General features: G+C 59.7%; 1 protein-coding gene across 2 annotated transcripts in view; it reads right to left on the reverse strand.

Moving 5' to 3' along the window:
- Positions 1-5,096: 5,096 nt before the first annotated feature.
- Positions 5,097-21,028, reverse strand: part of CSPG4 (chondroitin sulfate proteoglycan 4) — a 35,819-nt gene continuing 19,887 nt past the window's right edge. For both annotated transcript variants that reach the window (XM_082452583.1, XM_082452584.1), the window contains exons 3-10: positions 16,455-19,982; positions 14,618-15,100; positions 14,109-14,285; positions 12,344-12,542; positions 12,130-12,264; positions 11,864-12,030; positions 8,161-8,344; positions 5,097-7,840 (exon numbers count right to left, since the gene is read on the reverse strand). In XM_082452583.1, coding sequence (XP_082308709.1) covers positions 6,006-7,840; positions 8,161-8,344; positions 11,864-12,030; positions 12,130-12,264; positions 12,344-12,542; positions 14,109-14,285; positions 14,618-15,100; positions 16,455-19,982 — 6,708 coding nt within the window. In that variant the 3' untranslated portion in view covers positions 5,097-6,005. The remainder of the gene's footprint in view (positions 7,841-8,160; positions 8,345-11,863; positions 12,031-12,129; positions 12,265-12,343; positions 12,543-14,108; positions 14,286-14,617; positions 15,101-16,454; positions 19,983-21,028) is intronic.

Consider the following 21,028-nt stretch of genomic DNA (forward strand, 5'->3'; position numbering starts at 1 on the left):
TGCCCCGATGCCTTTCTGGGTGCCAGGAATCCCACTGCTGAGAGACGCATCCTTGGCATCTGGAGGGGTTCTGAGCCTCCAGGAGGCCCAGCTCTGCCAGTGAATTGCTGTGTGACGGTGGCAAGTCACTCCTCTGAGGTTGGGACTCCAAGCCCCCAAGCTGAATGCAGGGGTTCCTGTGGGTGGGGTAGAGGGGGGCCACCCTTGGCTCTGCCCTACTCCTTGCCTATAGAGGCTGGGATCAGGTGGTTAAACCAGCTGGCACAGGGGGTTCTGAGAAGGGGCAGGAGAAGCAGGGAGAGGCTGAGTAGGAGGGGTTCTGGGTGGTCTCCCCACTCCTGCCCTATTTAATCCACTTTGACTCTATCTGTGGTGGGCTTCCACATTTGATGTGGTCAAAATGTTCTGCCCATGGGGTTCGGAGCAGATAGACCCCAGGTGTCTGGATGGGAGGGAGCCATGGGTGGGTGTGGAGAGACAGAGAATCGAGAAGGGACAGAGTCAAACAGGTTCCTTAGAAACTTAACGTCTGCCTGGGCTCTGGATGGGGGCCAGAGCAGCAGTAGGGAGCCTCGTCTGCCCTCCTGGGGGATGAGGGAAGCTGGGAAAGGAAGTCTGGGTGGGACTGGTGGTTAGAGACCTTCTGGGCCTGCGGGAAGGAAGGGGCTCCATTCTGGCAATAGATGTTTCCCAATCATCTCTACATGCCTGGCACTGGGCCGGCTGAACACTGCCCCAAGGGAGCACACAGCATTGAACTATGTTTACTACAAGGTGCAAAGGGCTGGGGTCTTCGCCAGGCTTGGGGGCCTCAGCAACCTTGGAGGGGAGGGGAGTTGGGTGCCCCAAAGGCACTCCCAGTACCGGGGCAGCACATAGGCTGGGGGTCACAGCCAGCATTTGTTTTGCAGGGCAGAAGGGACAGCTTGGCAGCCTCCATCCAGCCTCTCTTGCTCCCCACCCTCTGCAGGATAGAGAGCTCTGGGAGGCCCATCTTCCCTTCTTGATCAGGCCTGGGCCGGACAGCAGCTTCTCCACTCCTCTGCCGGCCGCTGCTGCTCTGCCCTGGGGGAGACCCAATGCACTGACTAGTGACCTTGGCTGGACACCTCCCTTAGTCCCTCCCTCAGCAGGCAGGGAGGGGCCAGGGAGGGAAGGACCAGCTGGATTGCAGAAGGCAGGGTGCAGGGAGCTGCTGCACTGTCCAGGGACCTGTCTTTGGGAGGTAAGGGTGGGAGTGGACAACCCCCTGCAGAACCCCCCCACTGGATCGGACCTGGCTGCCGGCCTCACCCTCCTCTGCTTCAAGGACTTAGACAGCCCATCTAATCTGGGCTTCAGGACTGACACTTGAGCCCTCTGTGAACTTACAAGGCATCAGAAGGAAGCCTTGGGTTTAACTCTAGGCTCTGGGCTACCAGAGCTGGCAGTTCCCGTGGTGGGGACCCGGGGAGCTCTTCCAGCTCCCGGCTGAGGCTGTGTTTGGGTAGAAAATTCCTTCTTGGCCACTGGTTGACTTAACCAAGGGCTGCTTCTGTCTTTAGGGGCTCTTAGGACATCTGAAATGTGAAGCACAACCCACCAGTTATCCTGGTGGCCACAGGGGGCTCTCTGAGGAGTTGGCATGTTTTATGAGGACAGCAGCTATCAGTTAAATACTGTACCTCATTGCACTGAGAATGGAAATGTGAGCAGGAGGTAGGGTGGTCACGCTTGACATTAGCCCCTGCTGCTCCTTCCATGGAAAGGCCCGACACTCTGTAAGGAGAGAAGGAAGCAGCCAGAGCCAGCTGCCCTCCTACTCTGGACTTCCCCGCACCAGCTAGCTCATGCCGCTGAGTTAGGGCATACACGGTGTGGTAGTTACTCATTGGCATGTCTGGGGTTCTTCAGGAAGGGCCGGGTAAATTTCTATCTGCATCTCCCACAGCATTTTTGGCACCAAATACCCTTGCCAAAAATGCCTGACTAATCCTAGCGGTAACTACCCAGGGATGGCATTAACTATGAGGGGACCTAGGATGGGATAGGGGCTGTGGAGAGAGGGGTCCAGCACATCTGGCCTCCATCTTGGCTCCACTCACTTGCCGGGGCTCCCTCACTTGTGACATCATCCGTGTACCCCGTCTCTCCAGCGAGCGCAGCGTGGCCTCCAAGTTCTGCAAACTCTGACTCCTCGGCCCCGGGCAGTATGAGCTCCCCACTGCTGCCAACCCCAGGTGCTGCAGCACCCCTCGGAGGGTAGCCTGGATGCTACGTATACCCCCAACACATCCAGTGGCAGCAGCATCAGGACCCAGTGACCAAAGGTGTGGTGCCCGGCCGGAGGAGCCCTCAGGAAGGGCAGCTGTGTTATTACGGTGGTTAGATTACTGACGGCGCTGCATGAACTCCCTGTGTTCCTCTTGGATAACAGTAGGGACACCTGCTCACACAGAGCCCCATGCTTGCTCCATGCCGAACTGCCCTGTGTCATAACTTCCTGTCTGCACACCCGTCCCTCCCACCAGACTGTGAGCCCCACGAGGGCAGGAACTGTGCCCAACTCCAATAAAAGCCACTGACAGCAAAAAAACCAACCCCCCCCCCCCACAAAAAAAACAGAACAGGAGACCCAAAGAGAGATTTCTGGGGGGGCTACCCAGGTACCTCTATCCGTTTAAAATCTGGAATCTTCAGGGCCCAGAGGAAGATGCTAGCACCCCTGGCAGTTCCCACTGGTCAGAAGTGGTTGGTTGGGGGTGGGGAGGAGGAGGAGGAGGACCATTTCTCTTGCTTCCTATTGGAGGACAATGGTTCCAGCTCTATGGGTTCCACAGCTGCCATAGCAACTCCACTTAAAGGGCCAGCTCATAGCATGAGGAGAGGGGCTCAAAAGGAACCCCATCTTTAGCACCCAAGAGGCTAAACCATTGAGGGTGGTGGGCAGGGTTTCCAAGCTGGGGATCTGGGGATCTGGGCTCCTCTGGCAACCCCTACTCTGTTCCCCACACCCCCTTCACCATCCTTCCTACTGTGGGGTCACTTCCCAGCTCTGCTGATGTCAACTTGGGTCTGGTGATGGGCAGGACATCCTGGCCCTTGGCTCAACGTGGCCAGCTCCTGGGACTGTGGGAGGGCCATAGGCAAGGAGCACTTAACTCTGAAGTTTGTATGTGCACCTGTGTGTGTGTGCATATGAATTACATAGGAAAGTATTTATCTGTGTTGTTTCTGAAGGTCTGAAAGTGCACAGCTGTGAGCACAAGTGCACATTGTGTGTGTGTGTGTAAGAGGGTCAGAGGTTCCTGGACATTCCTGAGCACTTGTGCACAGGTTGGCTCCTATCCTCAGTGCCTGGGAGGAACCAGCTCCTTAAAGGAACAAATGGTGTGTTATTTTGTAAGGTGGGTAGCAACCTCCTTAAGCCTGGGGTGTATATCTGAAATCTGCAAGGGATTTACCTAATAAATTGAGGCCCCACATTTAGAATGGGTTCCGAGGTTGGTGTCCCAGTGAAAGACCCTCTCCCAGGTCCTGCCCACTGTCCAGCCCAGGCTTGCGGGGGCCGGATCTGTGTCAGCCCGTGCCAGCTCACTTGGGGCAGGCCAGGCCAGGCCATGTGAACAGAGAGGGTGTCATCAGGCCTCTGGAGAAACCTGAGCTGAGGCCAGATCCTGCCTGGCAGGTCTGTCACCCTCGTCTCGGCTTACACTCCCAGGGAAACTGGTCGCCCTGGGTGGAGACTGGCCCCAGATATCAGGGCCCTGAGGATGCAGCCTTGAGCTCCTGGGAGAAGCAGGGCAGAGTGTGGGGTGTGGCGTGGAGACGCCCTTGGCAGGGCCTCTGGATGAGGCTGGCCTGGGGCGTGCTGGAGAGACCAGGCTTGAAAAGGAAGCTGGGGCCAGGATCGCGAGCTCTGGGTATGGAGGGATCGCTGCAGAGCCCCCCACTTACGGGTCCTGGCCACCTTCCACGAGGGGGAGGCTTTCAGTGTGGCAACAGGAGTTGGCTGTGCCTCAGGGGTCTGGTCTACTCTATGGTTGCCTTGCTGTGCAAGACTCTGGACAAGCCTCTTCTCCTCTTTCTCAGTCCCCTCTTGGTTCTCTGGGGGCCCTTCTGGCAGTGATCTACCAGGATTCTGGGTTTCCTCCCCAAAACTTCTGAGAGTGGGGGAGGCTCTAGGAGGCTGGATGCTGAAATGCGAAAGGCATTGTGGGGAGGGGTGGTCCAGGGGCAGCACCATGGGGAGAGGGAATCTTCTCTCTTGCCCTAACTCCTGGTTCAGGTGTTACAGATGTTGAGCACAAGGAAGAGGTGATGCCGCTCAGCTGCCGAAGCCTGGCCGGTGCTCTCCACCCCCAATGCAGCTGTGCTCAGGCCCCAGCCACCCCCTCCCACCTCCCCCCAGAGCTCAGACAGCTCTCCTGCTGCTTTTCTTCTGAGGACTTCAACCTGCTTCCAGGGCTTGGGGTATTCCCTGGGACCCAGAATCTGTCTCCATTGCCCATGACCCTGGGAAACCCTCTGGAGGGAAAGGACCAGAGAGTGGTGGCTCCTCGGCAACTCATCGAGGGCCTTCTGAGGATGCTGTGTCTCAGATCCATCGCTGACCACACGATGGACTCTTGGGCCATGTACAGGGACAGCTGACTTTTCAGAACCCTTGCTGCTTGCTCTGCCTTTGAGAAGCAGCACTCTTGGTCCTCTTGTTGGAAGGGTAAAGACCAGCAGAAATCTTCCTTGTGAAAATCTCCAGGGAGCTGAGGGAAGGCACCTCTGGTGGTCCCCCTCTGCCCCCAGCCTTGGGATCCCCAAGTCCCCCTCTCTCCTCATCTTTGCTGCTCCAACCTCTTGAGAGATGGATGGAGAGGAACAGACCCTGATGGCCTAGTGGTTAGGATTCCAGGCTTTCACTGCCGTGGCCCGGGTTCAATCCCTGGTCAGGGAACTGAGATCCTGCAAGCCGCGCAGGGCGGCCACAAGTGGGAATTCGGGCCCCATCTCTCCTGGTGGCTGAGGTCTGGCGGGATGGCCTACACTGGTGGAGTGCAGGCTAGTGTGGCCAAGGGCCCAGTGCACGGTCAGACAAACAACACATGGCTGTCCAGAACCTCTTATCCAGAAGCACCATTTATCCAGGCCCCATGGAGCCGAGTGCCCCCAAGTACCCGCCCCAGTCCTCAGGGGAGCACAGGCACCGCAGGGGCCCATGGCCTGAGACCCTGCACGCTCCCCAGCCCAGCCCACTCTGGGGCCACAGACCCATGCTTGTCTAGCCATCAGCCCATCAAGGTGGGGCCCTGGGAATGAGCTGGCTTCAGACCCTCCTCTATTCCTCACCCCAGGGGCTCCACCAGTCTGGGCTAGCTCAGCACCATGTTAAATAGCTTCCTTGCAATGCCCCTTAAATAAACCCATCCCAGAGCAACCCACCCACCTTACACCCTGGATATATTATTCCACTGGCTTATGCCTTCTAGAGAGTGGGAGGACTCTCTCCTCCTGCCCTCTGCTCCAGGAAATACCGTCTCCCTAAAAAACCAAGGGAAAAAGTTTTCCTCTCAATCCTGGGGCAGAGATGAGGGGAGGCCTGGCTTGGAGTGGAAAATCCAGGAATCCCCATCTGTCCCTCCCTTCCCTTTCTTCTTGCCTTCTTAGCAGCCTGGGTCAGGTGTGACTTACCCAAGGTCACAGACCCAGGACCCAGAGTCCTGACCACCTAGGAAGTGGCTCTGGTTTTGACAGCCCACACCAGCTCCAGGGCAGGGGACTGACTCCAGGCCTGCCTCTGCCCTTGGCCCCTTGCAGTTCTCCTGGCTCAGAGTGAGCTGGGGAGGTTACAGCTCTTGACTCCACTTGGTCCTGGACCCCTGGGGCTTCCTCTTAGCACCCTCCACCCCTGGTGTCCCCAGGGCTCTCTGGCTCTGGGGATACTCAGACAGCACCAGGGCATGGGAGCAATGGGGCCGGGGCCTGAGCAAGCCTGTCCCTGGCCCCATCAGCATCTGGGCCCAGGCCAGGCCTCACACCCAGTACTGGCCATTCTTGAGGGCAGGGTTGGATGTCCGGCAGAACTGCAGCAGCTCTGGGTCAGGCTGCCCCCCTGGCGGGGCCCCCTGGCCAGGCACCGCTGTGAGGGGGATGGCCTGGCCCGGCTCCATCTTGCGGAAGGTCTCCGTGTCGCCGGCCAGGCCGTTTCGGGGCTTGGCAGTCAGCACCTGGACGTCGTGCTTGCCCGTCTTGTTGCGTTTGCGGAGGTAGAAGAGCAGAGGCACGATGAGTGCCAGGAGCAGGAGGACCAGGCACACGGGGACGATGATGCTGAACATGTTGGCCTCGAGAAAGCCCAGGAAGTGCCCCCTGGCCACGGTGGGCACGGGGCTGGAGGCCGCCAGGCCTGGCTCACCAGTGGGGGTGCTGCTCCCCGGCTTCCCTGCTTCTGTCCGAGCGGCCTCAGGCAGACTGAGCAGGGCCACTCTGTAGGGCCGGGCTGCGTTGTAAGGCTCCGTGGCAAAGTCCAGTGAGGCCACGGCAGGAGGGACACCCCTTGCCCACAGCTCCAGAGTGAGACTGTCGCCTGCAGGTCCAGGAGAGCTACCCTCCGGCCTGCCCACCTCCAGCCCCAGCCTTCCATCCTCAAGGTCCTGCTGGGTGAACTGTTCCACAAGCTGGCCGCCCCTGGGCTCTGTCCTGGCCCGGGGCACGCGGACCACGCGGCCGTGCCGGGGTCCCGCCAGGAGCCGGAAACGCGGCACACTGCCTGTGCGGTTGGCCAGCTCGCCCGCATCTAAGACAGTGGGGTCCAGGCGTAGGGTGGCACCCTGGGGCCACGGCCCACCTGTCCACACATGCAGCAGAGCCCTCACGGTGACATTCACCGTGGCGGATGCGTTGGCACCCCTGGCCAGTGCCAGGATGCTGAATTGGTCGTGAGAGGAGGAGAAGCTGGTGAAAGCAAAGACCACTTCACCCTGGTCTACCTGGAACTGGCTGAAGGCTTCAGCAGGCTGCCCGCCCACCAGGAGATGCCCATACTGGGGCCCCTGGGTGAGGCGGTAGGCTGCGTCCGCCTCCTCCCGATCGGAAACCACCCGGAGCTGCTGCCGGCTCAGGGAGGAGCGCCCTAAAGCTTGGGGCACCTCTAGGGGTGCCCGCAGCTGCACCTCAATGGCCGAGGGCAAGACGTCCACAGCCAGGGACATGGGCAGGGGCGGGCTGGCCCCATCAGACACACTCAGCTGGAAGATGCCCACCACACTGCTCCCATTGGCCACAAAGTCCAGCCGCCCAGCATCCACGTCGGCCTGGGTGAAGCAGGTCACAGGTCCCGGGCTGGCCCCTGCCAGGCTCAGGAAGCCATTGTGGGGGGCCCGCTGCACCTTGTACTCGATCTCCCCAGGAGCCGAGTCTGGGTCCACCACGCTCAGCTGGGCCCGGGAGACGGGGCTGCGGGAGCCCCGGGTGAGCCGGAGCGGGACGGAGGTTTGCGGCTGAGGCGGCTGCTCATTCACATCCCGCACTGTGATGGCGAAAGCCTCTGAGGTTTGGGGTCCCGCCACGGAGGCCCCCGCGGGCCCCTGGAGGTGGGCACGGAAGCGGAAGCCATCCTGCTGGGTGCCCCCGCCGCCGTGGGTGTACACCAGCTGCCCTGCGGCCAGCTCAGACTGCAGGAAGTGGGGCCGCCCAGTGTGGAGGGGCTCCTCGGACACCATCAGCTGGCCCCGCTGGGGGAACTGTGTGATCTGGAAGAGCACATCGTGTTCCGAGCGCTGGGGTGCCGGAACGCTGGCCAGGAAGTTGGAGGCATCGAGGGCGGCTGTGGTGATTTCAGCTCGCTGGCCTTCCGAGACCCAGAGACCTGGGGGTGGGACACAGGCTATGAAGGTCCCATCCACTGAGGGGAGAGCCATGGACCCTCAGATCAGGGTCCCCAAGGCCAGGTTTGTCCCTCCCCCCTCAGACCAGGTACCCCAGGTTGGGGCTCAGGGTCCCAGGAGGACCAGGATCGTGTCCCCCATTCTGACCTCAAAGCCTCCCCACCTGCCCACCCTCCCTATAATTTACCAGGTCCTGGGAGATGACATGAGCTGCTGACCTTAGCCTTGTGTCCCCTCCTATCTGGGCCTCTCCCAGTGTCCACCCCCCCACTCAACGTTGCCATCCCACCATGCTGTTCACCTTTGTTCTTCCAGAGGCGGCTGGGGCGCTGGGGACAGGTAGCTTCAAAAGACACAGTCACAGCAAGGGTGGCGGCCATGTCGGGGGCAGGCGGTGAGGACAGCCGGAGCTCCAGGGCGTCATGGGCCTCCCAGAAGGGCTCGGGGGGCATCTCGTGCTCATACAGCACATTCCCAGCATACACCTGCGGGGAGAGCCCGTTACTGGGACTAGAGGCAGGTCCAGCCCATGGTGGCCAGGAGTCCCCACCTAGGCTGGCACCGGCACTGGGCACTTGGGTCTCCCTGACAGCCCCTCGGAGCCCAGCCCCCCTGGAGGCTCTCCCCACTGTGCCTCGCTCTATGTCTGTAGCCCATGCTCTCTCTCACCAACTCAGTGGGTCGCCAGAAAACAGTCACGTGACAGTGAAGAGCCAGGCTCTAGAGTCAGATGCCTGTGTCAAATCCCAGCTCTGCCACCTTGGGCAAGCCACCTCAAACCTCTGAGCCCCTGGGAAAAGCAATACTCTATCCGTGCTTCTCTCGACAGCAGGTCTTTCCTCTTTTGCATGAAATCCCTTACCCTCTTCCTTACTGAAGACACTGCTTCTACCATCTCCTGTCTTTCTCCCATGGCATCAATTTCTCCCCAAATGGATTATTCCCATCGTTACGCAACTATGCTATCCGCCCACCTTACAGAAGAAACTTCTCTTGACTTCACTTTTTACACCAACATTTGCTGCCCCACCTCCCGCACTTTTGCTCTTCTTTGCAGCAAAAATCCAAAAAGAATAGTCTATACTCTCCCCCATGCTGTCTCGAGTGCACTCCACCCAGGCTTCCACTCCTATTGTCACCAAGGGCATGATGGCCTCTATGCTGCTGGACCCAGCGGTTGGTTCTGAGGCACTGGACACAAGTCAGCATTCCTTCCCCCAGCCCACCCGATGGCTTCCAGGAAGTTCTGCTCCCTTGGTTTTCCTCCAACCTCACTAGTCGCTTCTTCACAGATGCTCTGGCTGGTCCCTCCCCTTCTCCGCAATGTCTGTGGCTTGGCTTTGAGACTATCTACAGGCACTGCCCATGTGCTCTCGGTGGGTCTCACGTCCTCAGATGCCAGCCATGAGAGGACCCCCTTATTTGTATCTCCAGACTGGGCTGTGCTCTCCTGAACTCCAGGCTCGTAGCCACCTGCTTCCTGGGCAGCTCCTCGAGGATGTCTGAGGGACATCTCACACTCAGCATGTCCCAGACAATCCCTGACCTGCCCCGCCTCTCCCAGCCTTCCCACTCCAGAGGGCACAGCTCTGTTCTTCCAGTGGCTCAGGCCCCACACCCTGGAGTCACCCCTGATTCCTCTCCTCCTCTCACACACCATCATCTCTGGCCTGGATTACCACAAGAGCCTCCTAACTGTGTCCTGGCTTTGGCCCCTGCTCCACCCCGCTCTACAGTTTGTCCTTAATGCAGAAGTCAGAGTGAGTCTTTAAAAATGTTAAGTCAGGTTCTGTCTCTCTTGCTCAGACAGTGCAATGGCTCACCAACATTTGGCTTCAGAGACCCCATGTGACCCCGTTACCCATGACCTCACCTCTTCCAACTCCTCCCACGGCAACTCCACTCCAGCCACACCCACTGTTCTCTAGGGCCGTCTGCGTGTTAAACCCCAAGGAATAGTCTCCACTTCCATCAAGAAATCCGTTCCCTCCCCCTTCTAATCCCAATGTGTCCTCTTGGCTTATCTTCTGTTTTCCCCTTTTAGGAGACACAGGGAACTATTTTCCTTCTCTCAGAAAAACAAGACTTATGCAATAGTGAGATGGAAGCCGACCGGTGTCACAGTGTGCAGGAGATTCTAGGAGCAGCGGGGTTGTGGTGAAGTGGGGAGCCCTACATGGTCAAGAAGGGGAGCAGAGCCCAGTCAGAGGGGTAGCTGCTCTTCAGCTGATGGCCGGAAGAGGGAACACAGGCCTTTTAAGAAACGGAAATCAGGGTTTTGGTTTTTTTTGGTGTGTGTGAGATCCCCTAATTTTAAAATATTAAATGCATGTGCAGGCCAAATAAAACACATATTGACCACTAATTTTAAAACATTAAATGTATGTGCAGGCCAAATAGAACACATCTGTGGGCTAGCTGTGGCCCACAAGGACTGCCAGCTGTAACCTCTGGCTCAGGGTGACGGTGAGCAGGAAGGAAACGGAGACCCTCAGGAGTGGGGGTGAGAGCCTGGATGCCTGGGTACAGGAGCTACTTGTGGGTGGGAGGTGTCTGGCTGGGGATGAGGTAAGTCACAGGCAAGGTGGGGAGGGGTCCCTGACCTCTGGGAATCAGTAGTGGCCTTTGGTCCAAGAATCTTGGACTAGCGGTCCGAAGGCATAGCCCCGGTTTTGCTTCTTACTAGCCATGGGCTCTGAATAGTCACCTGACCTTCGTGAGCCTCAGTTTCCTTATCTGTAAAATGGAGACACTTGGTCCCTGCCCTACCCAGCTCAGAGTATTGCGGCACAGTGGCACTGTCAGATACCACCCAGTCCTGCCCTGCCCACTTCTCCAAGGGGGGAGGGTGTGTCTGCCACGAAGCCTCCTCCCAGCTTCCCTGGGTGGCGCTGCCAGCCTGGCCCCCTGGTGGCCATTCAATCCAGTCCTTCAGATTGCTGGGGTGTGAGGGAAGCACTGCAGGGTGGGGGAGGGGCCTGAGCTCATCCTGTTCCCTCCCCCTTCCTGGGCATCCGATGACAAAGCCTCTCAGGGATTCAAGGTGCACAGCTGCTGCAGCCTGCTCAATATTTCATTGTGGGGAGGGGCAGGAAGGGGGCCAATGGAAGAAGCTGGGAGAACAGAGAACCCAGGCCTGGGGGATGTTGATGTCAGCGACCTGAGAAATCTTCCCACCCTCGTTAAAGTTACTTCCTTCCCCATGCCTGAAAGACTACCCCCGCCCCACTCCGCCTTCAGGGAGAACCAAGGCTGCCCTGGAATGCTTGGCACCTCCTGCACTTAGAAGGGGCCTTAATTTAAGTGATGGCTGCTGGCCCCACTGGCACAGTTAGCACAGAGAGCTCTGTGATCCCAGCAGAGGCAGCCTAGCGGTCTGCCTCTTCCCATGGCTGAGAGTTCTAGTTGTCACTGGTGGCCTCTGCTGCGCTCTGGGACAGCTGTGTCCTGAAGCTGCCATGATGGATGGATGGCAGCTTCACTCCCAACTTGACTTGCTCAGCTGCTTCTGTCCGCTCGTCTGCTTTCAGGACCCACTCTGCTTCTTGCTGGCTCTTGACCTGAGCTCCAGGCTCACACCTCTGCCCACAAGCCCAACAGCTGCCTTTATCTCAAACTCTATTCCCTCCAGACCAAACACTACCCCTCACCAGCCACTGGATTGTCTAGGGTCCCCTATGCAGTGTGCCTTTTCCAGCCCTCTAGGGTCCAACTGCAGTTCCTTCTGGAAGCCAAGCCCCAGAACCTGATCCCTGCCCTGGGACCCTATAGCCCTGACTTCCCGCATCCTTATTCCTCCCCCTGGAACACTAAGCCCCATCTGCCCTACCAGCCTGGTAGCTCCTGGAGGGCGGGGCATGCAGAGCCTGGACCATGGCAGGCCCAGGGAGCGGCTGCCAATGAGGCTGGAGCTGGCACCCGTGTCTACATATGTGTCCAGGGGCAGAGTGGGCCACTCGAGGCTGGATGGAATCTAAGCGGTGGCTGTAGAGGGTGGACCTTACCTCTGCCTGCGTGAAATTCTCCAGGGCCTCCCCGCTGCTGCCCTGCTGGGTGTGGAATAGCCGGCCAAGCCGGGGGCCCCGTACCACACGGTAGAACAGGTGGTGGGGGTCGATGCCTGTGCTGGAACTGGCTCTCAGGCTCTGGCTGCTGAGCGGCTGGATGGACCCTGCGAGAGGCAAAAGGGGACTGTCAGCCTCTGACCAGGAGGCAGGGCAGGGCCTGTGACTGCTGGGAAGGCAGCCTGCCCCTGGCATGGCACACCCACCTGGGCAGATGGTCAGCGTCCGGCTGCCCTCCAGTGAGAGAAGCAGCTGCTTCTGGGCCGTCACCCGGAAGAAATGTCCAGTGGAAGTATGCTCGCCATCAGATAGGATGAAGCGGAAGCCTCCGTCCAGGGCTCCTAGGACAAGCGTGGAGTTGGGTCTCGCTGGCCCTCGCTGGCGCCCATCCTCGGGGCACCCCCACCTCTCGGCACCCACCTCTGTGTGAGAACAGCACGAGCCCGCCGTCGAGCTGGGCCTGGGTGAAGCTGTGGACCTCGGCGCCCGGCTCTGTCCGCAGCACCACCTGTCCATTGCTGGGCTCCTCAAGGGTGTAGACCAGGTCCTCGGGGCCTGAGTCGCTGTCTGTGCCCCTAAGGGCCTCCGGAGGGATGGGCACAGTGGTCCCCTCCCACATCTGGGGATACAAGCGTGCGAAGGTTCTGCCCCCACCAAGCTTACCCACTTCTTTCCTCCCTGGCCCTGGGGCCACCATCAGGGCTCCAACCACACTGCCATCTGGGCTCCCCTGCACAAAGGGCCCTCCACCCCATTCATCTTCCCCTGTTGGCCCAGGGCTCCCACGCCCAGGCTCCCTGGTCTCCATCTGCTCTAGTCCTGCTTTTCCGTCAAGGCCAGCTCATGAACCCCAAGAAGACCCCAGCTCTCACCCCCTCCCCAGAGATCCCCAGCCCTGACCCAAAGTGCTGCTTAATGTGGCTCACTGGCAGGGCAGGGGTCTCCCTTCAGACCCTCCATGGTGAGTCCGGGCAGGGGCTGGCACACGATGGGAATCGTGATTTTTGTCTGCCCAGGATACTTAGAAATGGGCTCCCTTTCCTGGTGAGGGATGGGGTGGGAGGCTTGGTGAGCTGGAGAGGCCAGTGTCTTGCAGCACTGAAGCAGCACTGGGATGGGGGCCCAGGTGTTTCCAGTGCAATCACGAGCCCCAAGGCAGGTGGGTGAAGGCTTCCTGGGGGCAGGCAGCCCCTCCCCATGCTCAGAGTGAAGGGGAGCCCCCCTCAAGCCTCCCACCTGCGAGCAGGGCAGGATCCTGTTCCTGTTCCAAGGGTCCTGTTACAGGTCCTGCTGGGTCAGCAACTTATGAGCAGTACTGGGGAGGGGCTCCCATACCTGGAAAACTGAGCCCCCTGGGATTCCCTCCCCCAGCCCAAGGCTGACCTCAGCCAGAGCTCTGGAAAGAGGGCGGCAAGGCATAGACGCCGGGCTTTAGCACAGGGCTCCTGGCACAAACACGGTGGACAGCACCACCTGGTGGCTGAAGTGCTACACAGCACCATCTGACTGTGGTCCCAGGGCAGCCCTTAGCCTGAAAGATTCTCAGAGCCCCATGTCACAGACAGCCCAAGTCAGCCCTCTTTTGAAACCTTCCATGGCTGCTGCTGACCCAGAGTCCACACTCTAGAAGTCAGCATTCAAGGTCCTGCCCATTTGCTACCCTGCTGTGTGGCCCTGGTCAAGCCACACCCTTTCTGTTCCACCAGTAACTTCTACTGTGACCCTGGAGAAGTTTTGTCACCTTTCTGGGCCTCAACTTCCACCTCTGCTGGATGGGGGCACCACTACTCTGCAGTAGTGTAAGAGGCAGGGGACTGGGGAGCCAGGCGGTGGCAGTGGAGAGAGCAGTTGGAGTCTACCCTTAAGGGTCTGAAAGAGCTTTCTTCAGGAGTCCTGGTCCTGAGCCGTGGAAAAAGCTTCCTGCTGAGGGTGAGTCCAGGGAACAGCAGGACCAAGCACGTCCATTCACAAGGCTGTCTATTGCACTTATAAGTGTCCAGTAATAAAGCCCCACACCTGTGTCCTATTTTCAGTGCAGTCGTTCTTCTCTCTTCCCAATAACCTAGTGAGGCATGTGGCAGGATCCCCATTTTACAGAGGAGGAAACTGAGGCTCACAGAGGGGGAGCTATGTGCTGGCCTCTCTCTGGGAGGGGAGGTGGGAGGTGGTCCTAGAATGCTCTCACCTGCAGGCCTGTGTTTGTGGTGAGGACGGGGGGTTGGTCGTTGACAGGCAGGACGGTGATGGTGAAGGTCACGGGATGGCTCTGGCGGTCCATCTCTGAGGCATTAGCCACTAGGACGAAACTGTCTGCCAGCGTCTCGCTCCCGTCATGTACATAGAGAATCAGCTGCTGTTCCACCTGCAGGCAGGCCCGGGGCTAGAGGTCAGGCCGCAGCAGGCCTGAGACCCATGGTGGGTCTCAGGCCCAGCACGTTTCATGCCCTGCCTTTGGGTGCAGGAGGAGATTGACTCCTCCAGAGCTTCAGTTTCTGCAGGTGGCAATGGGGACAATCATTTCTCCCAGAGCGAAGGAATGAAGGAGTGGAGGAAATGGGGACATTCATCTCTCTCTGCCAGTGAGGGAGGATGAGATGAGGTGCTCTGTAAATGTGGGCTCCTGCCTCCTATCTGTGCATACCCCCAGACTATGCCCCCAGAGCTGGGCTGCACCCTGGGCCTCCCTGACCATACCTCTCTCCAGGAGAAGGTGCTGAGGGTCCGGTCTTGAGGTCCTTCCTCTCTCTGCAGGACCCCATGCTGGGGTGGCTCCAGCACCTGCAGTTCAAGGCCCGGCAGCGTGGGGAAGTAGGGCCCAGTGATGCGGAGCAGTGGAGGGGCCAGCGTGCGGGTGCCGCCTTCAGGGACGCTGAAGTTCAGCGCCTCCAGTGGGATGGCAGCCGGCAGCACCTCCAGCTCCACGTGGACGCCCTCGAGGGGAGCACCCAGGCCTGAGGACACATCCAGGGAGAAGACATCGCTCCAGGCCTCAGGGCGGGAGTGCAGGTACAGGACCCTGCCTGCGTCCACCGCCTCCTGGGAGAAGCTGTGCACAGGGTCCAGGCTGGGCGGCTCGGCTGCCGTGGCGCTGTGGGACAACATCACCAGGTGGCCAGAGCTTGGTGGGGTCTTCACTGAGAACACAATGTCTGCCGGTGGCACTGCCTCCTGGGCTGCCTGGTTATGAGAGGGGTCACAGAAGGAGGCTGCTGAAGCCTCTGAGGTACACACTCCCTTGGCGATGTACACAATCACACATCCTCAGATCCAGTGACACGGACATACAGCCTCACCACACACAAATGTGTGGACAGAGACACATATATGTCATGCACGTGCACACACACACACACTGACTGCCCTTGCCATGCTACTGCCACAAGAGGGCGTCCCATCCTTCTCAGTGACACATTCCTACAGTACAGGCCCTAGGCAGCTTGCAGACCCTGGTCCAGTCCAGGGCCTGGAGGGAAGGTGCTCCCTCATCTGATGGTCCAGCCATAAAAGGCTATACACCACCCCCAAACTCACATTCCTGTTCTGTCTCTCTGCCTGGAATACTGTCCCTTAGTTCTCTGCTGTTAAGTCCCAGACTCTTCAAAGCCTGGCTCAAATGCTGCCTTCTCCCGGCAGAAGACTTCCCGACACCAGACATGTTTAGTCACAGTCTGCCCTGAAGTCCAGACAGCCAGAACCACAAGAGGCTCAGAAGTTGGCAGTGTAAGAGAATAAGGCCCAGAGAGGGCAAGCAACTGGTGTGAGGTTGCACAGCAAGGCAATGGGTCTGCTGGATGGCCTGCGGTCGCTCTGTGAGGTTCCTGGGTGGTCAGCAGCCCTCTCCAGACCCTGAGGCCTGGTCTGAGGTCTGGGAAAAGAACTGAGGACATGGGGAACTTCCCTGGTGGTCCAGTGGTTAAGAATCCACCTTCCAATGCAGAGGACGTGGGTTTGATCCCTGGTCGGGGAGCTAAGATCTCACGTGCCTCGGGGCAACTAAGCCTGCGAGCCGCAACAAAGGTCCTGCGTGCCTCAACTAAGACCCGATGCAGCCAAAAATAAAAATAAATAAATAAATATTAAAAAAAAAAACAAAAAACTGAGGACATGGGAGCTGGGCGGTGGGGGCAACCAAGCCTGTCTTCAAGGCCTATAGTCCTCAAAGTTTGTACCTGTTAAAACCCTCCAGAGAGCCTACTCTTGTTCGAATACAGATTCTCAGGCTCCACATCAGAGTCTATGGTCTGGGTGGGGTCCAGGAATTTGAATGGTTGGCCACAGCATGTACACGTGTGCACATGACATGTGGAGGAACACGCAACCCACAGGCAGCCGTATGTACAATAAACTCCCCAGAAACCCTCAGGCACCCAACATGCACATGTACAGTTACATACCTAAGGCACATACACACACTGGCCCAGAAGCCACCACAGGCACATCCCAAACCATCCAAGCACGCATGGCATGAAGGCTGGAGGGAAGGATCCCCTTTACCTGGCCCCTACCCCTGCTCACGCCCTCAGCCCTTTACCTCCAGCTGGTCTCTTCTGATCTCAGCCGCCTCCCCCTGGAAGACATAGATCTTCTTGTTCTGGACCAGGTGCAGTGGGGCCAGTGGCCCCTCTAGGGCAATGGTCACTGGTAGGGCGGCATCTGTGTGCACAGGCCCTGCCTCCACAGAGAAGGCCAGGGTATCACGGGGGCTGAGGCTGCCGTTGTGGCTGTAGAGAATGGCACCATCCAGCAGGTCCTGCTGGGAGAAGGTTGTGACTGGCTGGCCGCCCCGGAGCAGCCGCCCCCAGCGTGGGCCGGCTGTGACATGGTAGTGGACCTCATCCCCACCGCGGATATCTAGGTTGGTGTCCAGGTGGAGCACAGCTGTGTCGATGGTGCCCTGGCCTCCTTGAGGGACCACAAGGCTGGAGCCGTTGGCCACACGGAGGTAGGGCTCCGAGGCCTGCACTTCGAGCAGCGCTGTGGCCTGGTGCTGCCCATCGGACACCTGCAGCTGGATCCAGCCGCGGTCGGCCCCCGAGTGCACGAACAGGACCCGCCTCTTCCTGAGGTCCTCCTGGGTGAAGCGGTAGATGGGCCGAGTGGGCTCATCTACAGCCACGATGCTGCCGAAGAGGAGGTCCTTGCGGGTCAGCACCAGCTGAGCATCAGCAAAGCCGGAGTCAGCATCGCTGAAGGCCATGTCGTCGGTGGTCAGCAGCCGCTGCCCACCGCGGGCCACGTGGAAGACGCGGCTGATGGTCTGCACAGGGGCGTGGTCATTCACGGGCTGGATGGCCACCCGGAAGACACCCCGTACCTCCTCCCCGGACATGTCACCACTGCCCTCGCCCTGGCGGGTAGCCACAAAGGGAATGTCATCTTCCGTGGTCTCAGAGTCGTCATGCTGGTAGACCAGCCGGCCGTGCAGCAGGTCCTCATTGGTGAAGGATGTCACCACGGTGACACTGTCCTGTGCCCCCTGCCACACCAACCTGCCGTGGCGGGGCCGCTCCATGACCTCATAGAGGTAGCTGGCACTGTTGAGACTCTTGACAAAGAGGTGATCAGCAGAGAGGACGCCCTCGCCGCCCTCAGGCACTGAGAGGAGGACGTTGGTGAGGACAGGGGCGTCCGGATCACCACCGATGTGGATGGGGAAGGTGTAGAGTGGGGAGAAGTGTGGCGGGGCTGTGACCCGGAAACGGAAGGAGTCCTCGACTGCCTCTGAGGCACGTGCTGTGGCCCCATAAGTCAACCGGCCAGTCCGCAGGTCATCCTGGGTGAAGCTCTGACCGTCTGACAGCCGCGTGCCCTGTAGCTGAAGATTACCCTTCCTGGGGGCCTGAACCACCTCATAGTGGAAGGTGGTGGGGTTCGGGCCTGCCTCCTCCAGGGTGGCTTCCAGGTGGGCTGTGGTGATGGCCTCCTGCTGGGCGTTCTGGGGGTGCAGAGGCTCCAGCCGCAGCAGCCACACGGTGGCTCTCTGGACTGTCACCGGGAAGGACAGATTGCTCAGGGTCTCCTGGCCCACCTGCACCTCCAGGGCCACGTTCTCCACGGTGTCCTCGGCGCGGTGCTGCGGGTCGGTGCTCAGGTACCTCACGCGGCCCTGCTCCACGTCCCGCTGGTGGAAGGCCTGTGTGGCCCGCCACTCGGTGCCCTCCGCCCCGCCCGCCCCCTGCTTCTGCAGCTCCCCGAACTGCAGGGCCCCGGTGAGTCGGAACAGCACGCTCACATCCTGCCCCACAGCATTTGTCTCAACCGACAGGTTGGAGGGCAAGACAGGTGCAGTGGAGCCCTGGGCCAGGCGCAGCCCTGTGTTGTGGCGGACCCGAATGGCCGGCCGGATGGCCACCACCTTCAGCGTGACCGGCGGGCTGGCTTGCAGCCCGTCGCTGACCCGGAACGTCAGGTCCGGGGCGGGCCCGCCGCGGTGGACGTACACTAGGCTGCCCGCATCCAGCTCCCGGCAGGAGAACTCGGTCGCTGGCTCCCCAGGCTGGTCTTGGCGCTCCACGGGGAGGCCGGCGGGGACACCGAGGAGCTGGAAGGTGAGGCCCTCGCAGGCGGAGTCTGGGTCATCGGCCTGGAAGACCTCCGGGCCCAGCAGCTTCTGAGTGTGTTCCAGGATCACCATGAGGCTGCCTTGCGGGAAGACGACGCGGGGCGGGTCGTTGACGGGGTTTATCTGAATGGGCAGGATGTAAGTTTGGCCCCTCCGAAGGCAGGAGGGCACGGGCCCCCGAGCTGTCACCGACACCTCGAGCACCAGCTGGTCGGAGGTGTCCTCGGAGCCATCGTGGACGAAGCGGGCCTTGCGGTTCACCACGTCCAGGAGGGTGAACATTTTCCGTGCCTGGGCACCCGGGATGTCCAGCTCTAGCTCGCCGTGGCGGGCCCCGCGGCTCACGCTGAACAGCACCTGGGATTTGCGCAGCTCGGCCTCGCTCAGATCCAGCGTGGGCTGCACGTGCCGCCACTCCAGCCAGGCTGTGCCGCCCTCAGCCACCACCAGTGGGCGGACGGTCAGCAGCTGGGTGAAATTGTCAAAGATCGGAGGCAGCCCCGGTTCAGGGGCGCAGGGCTCAGGCAGCTCCATGGCCGGCCAAGCCTCAGGTGCCAGGGTGGAGAAAGCTTCGTATGGGCCATAGGCGTCCTCCTCATACTCGTCCTCCTCCAGCCTGCAGCCGGCCGCCATGCTGCGAGTCAGCAAGGCTTCCCGGAGCCCCCACCTCTGACCATTGATGCTGAGATCCTCCAGGCAGCCCAGCAGGGAGACATTGACAGCCAGGCCCAGGCGGTGTTCCCGGAGATGGCGAGAGCCCTCTGCATCCAGCCCCCCAAGGAGGAGACTGCCTCGTGGCTCTAGGTAGCTAAGGACCCCACGGTTGGAAGTACGTGTGGGGTACTGGTCCACGGAGATTTCCAGCCTGTGAGCATCCACGTGGACACTGACCTCGTGGGGCTGCCCATCGGCCACAGGCACACTGTTGTGGAGCAGTACGGTGCCCTGGCCCTTCTCCACCACAGCCCGCAGGTGGCCCTCAAATATGTCCACGTAGATGAAGTCCCCATGCCGGCCCCCTGCCTGGAAGGCCAGGGGCGCCTGCCAGCTCCGTGTGGTGAGTGTAAACTCCAGGGTGCCTTCATCCCGAGTGCCCCAGGCAGGGAAGGCAGCCAGTGAGTGGGGCCCAGAGAAGCCCATGGGCACGTCATCACCGGCAGAGAACTCCTCAGCACAGCCCTCAGGTACGTCTGGGGTCAGTGGCCGAAGGAGGCTGCGGCCATTGAGGGTGGCTGTGTGGAGGCAACCCCGCAGGGGTCGGCTGGCTCTACTCAGGTAGGGCAGGCCAAGGTTCCCGGTGCCCCCCAGGAAGAGCCCATAGGGGACCTCCAGGGGGGCCTGCTGGACTTGGGCGGAGACATTCAGGAGCCCATCGACTGACAACAAGGCCCAGCTGTCTGACACGGTCAGCCCCACAGTGTGGGGAATGGAGTCGCTCAGCAGTGTCTCTGCCAGGGTCTGCATCCTCACCTCCTCCTGGCCCAGGATAAATCTGACCTGAGGAGAGACGGGGGAATGGGGGATGGGGGAGGCACACTGAATCCATCACTTCTGCAGTAAAAGCATAACTGGTCCCCTACACTTGGGGTCCCCAGAGGGCCTAGGACAAAGGCTTCTCATGCCACTCCTCTCCCTTTCCTGCCACCTCTTTATGCATCCCCCAAACACTCACCATAGTGATCTCTGTGCCAGGCCTGGATGGGCTCAGGGGACCCCGATGTGAATCCGATGTGGTCCCTGCCCACACAGACCTCTCATACAGCAAGATGCTTTCCTAGAGATTCAGCCTAAATTGTTTTATGTCTCCCCTCTTTCCTTGGGTGAGAGGTGCTAGAAAAATCACCTTGGAATACAGAAGATTCTTCCCCTGGCATAATGGGCACCTGGGAATCCCCTGATGAGTCCCCCTAAGTAGAGCAAAACACCGTGGGGTCACTGAGGCAGCCAGGCTCACTGTTCAGGAACGGGGAGCCCAGTCAGATGCTCTGTGTTTTGACCTGTCCAAGGGGAGGTCCTTGGGGAGAGAAGAGAGACATGGTTCTGTCCCCAGGACATTGACACCAGAACCGGCTCTGGTGTGGTGTTCCCACAACCAGATGGTAAGATGGGTGGTGGCAGAGTATGGAAACTGAAAGAGCAGAGCACTAAGACCGTATGGCCTCGGGAGCCCACGTACGGAGCACCTTTCTAGGGGTGTGGCATCAATATACCTGGCAGGGAGGAAGAGCATCAGTGCTGGGTTGTACCAGGCCATGTTCAACAGTGACACCTTGTGGCAGTGAGAAGCAATGGCAGCATCACATAGACTGAAAGCAGCTGAGGGATTGAGAGGACCAGAGGCCTCTCTCCCCTGGGGTGTGGAAGCAGATGGCTCCCCCAAATTTGGACTAAGACCTCATGTTCTCAAACTCTTCATGGTTAGGGGGAAGCCTCAAGAGAGAGCCAGAAGACTCTGCTAATAAAGCTTGTGGTGACTTGAAGGATGAAACAGAAAACTGAGGAAGCTGTGGCAGTATTGGCTGTTCCATCATCGACAGACCGTG

This window comes from Balaenoptera physalus, assembly GCF_965194825.1.
Source record: "Balaenoptera physalus genome assembly, chromosome: 2".
Lineage (NCBI taxonomy): Eukaryota > Metazoa > Chordata > Mammalia > Artiodactyla > Balaenopteridae > Balaenoptera > Balaenoptera physalus.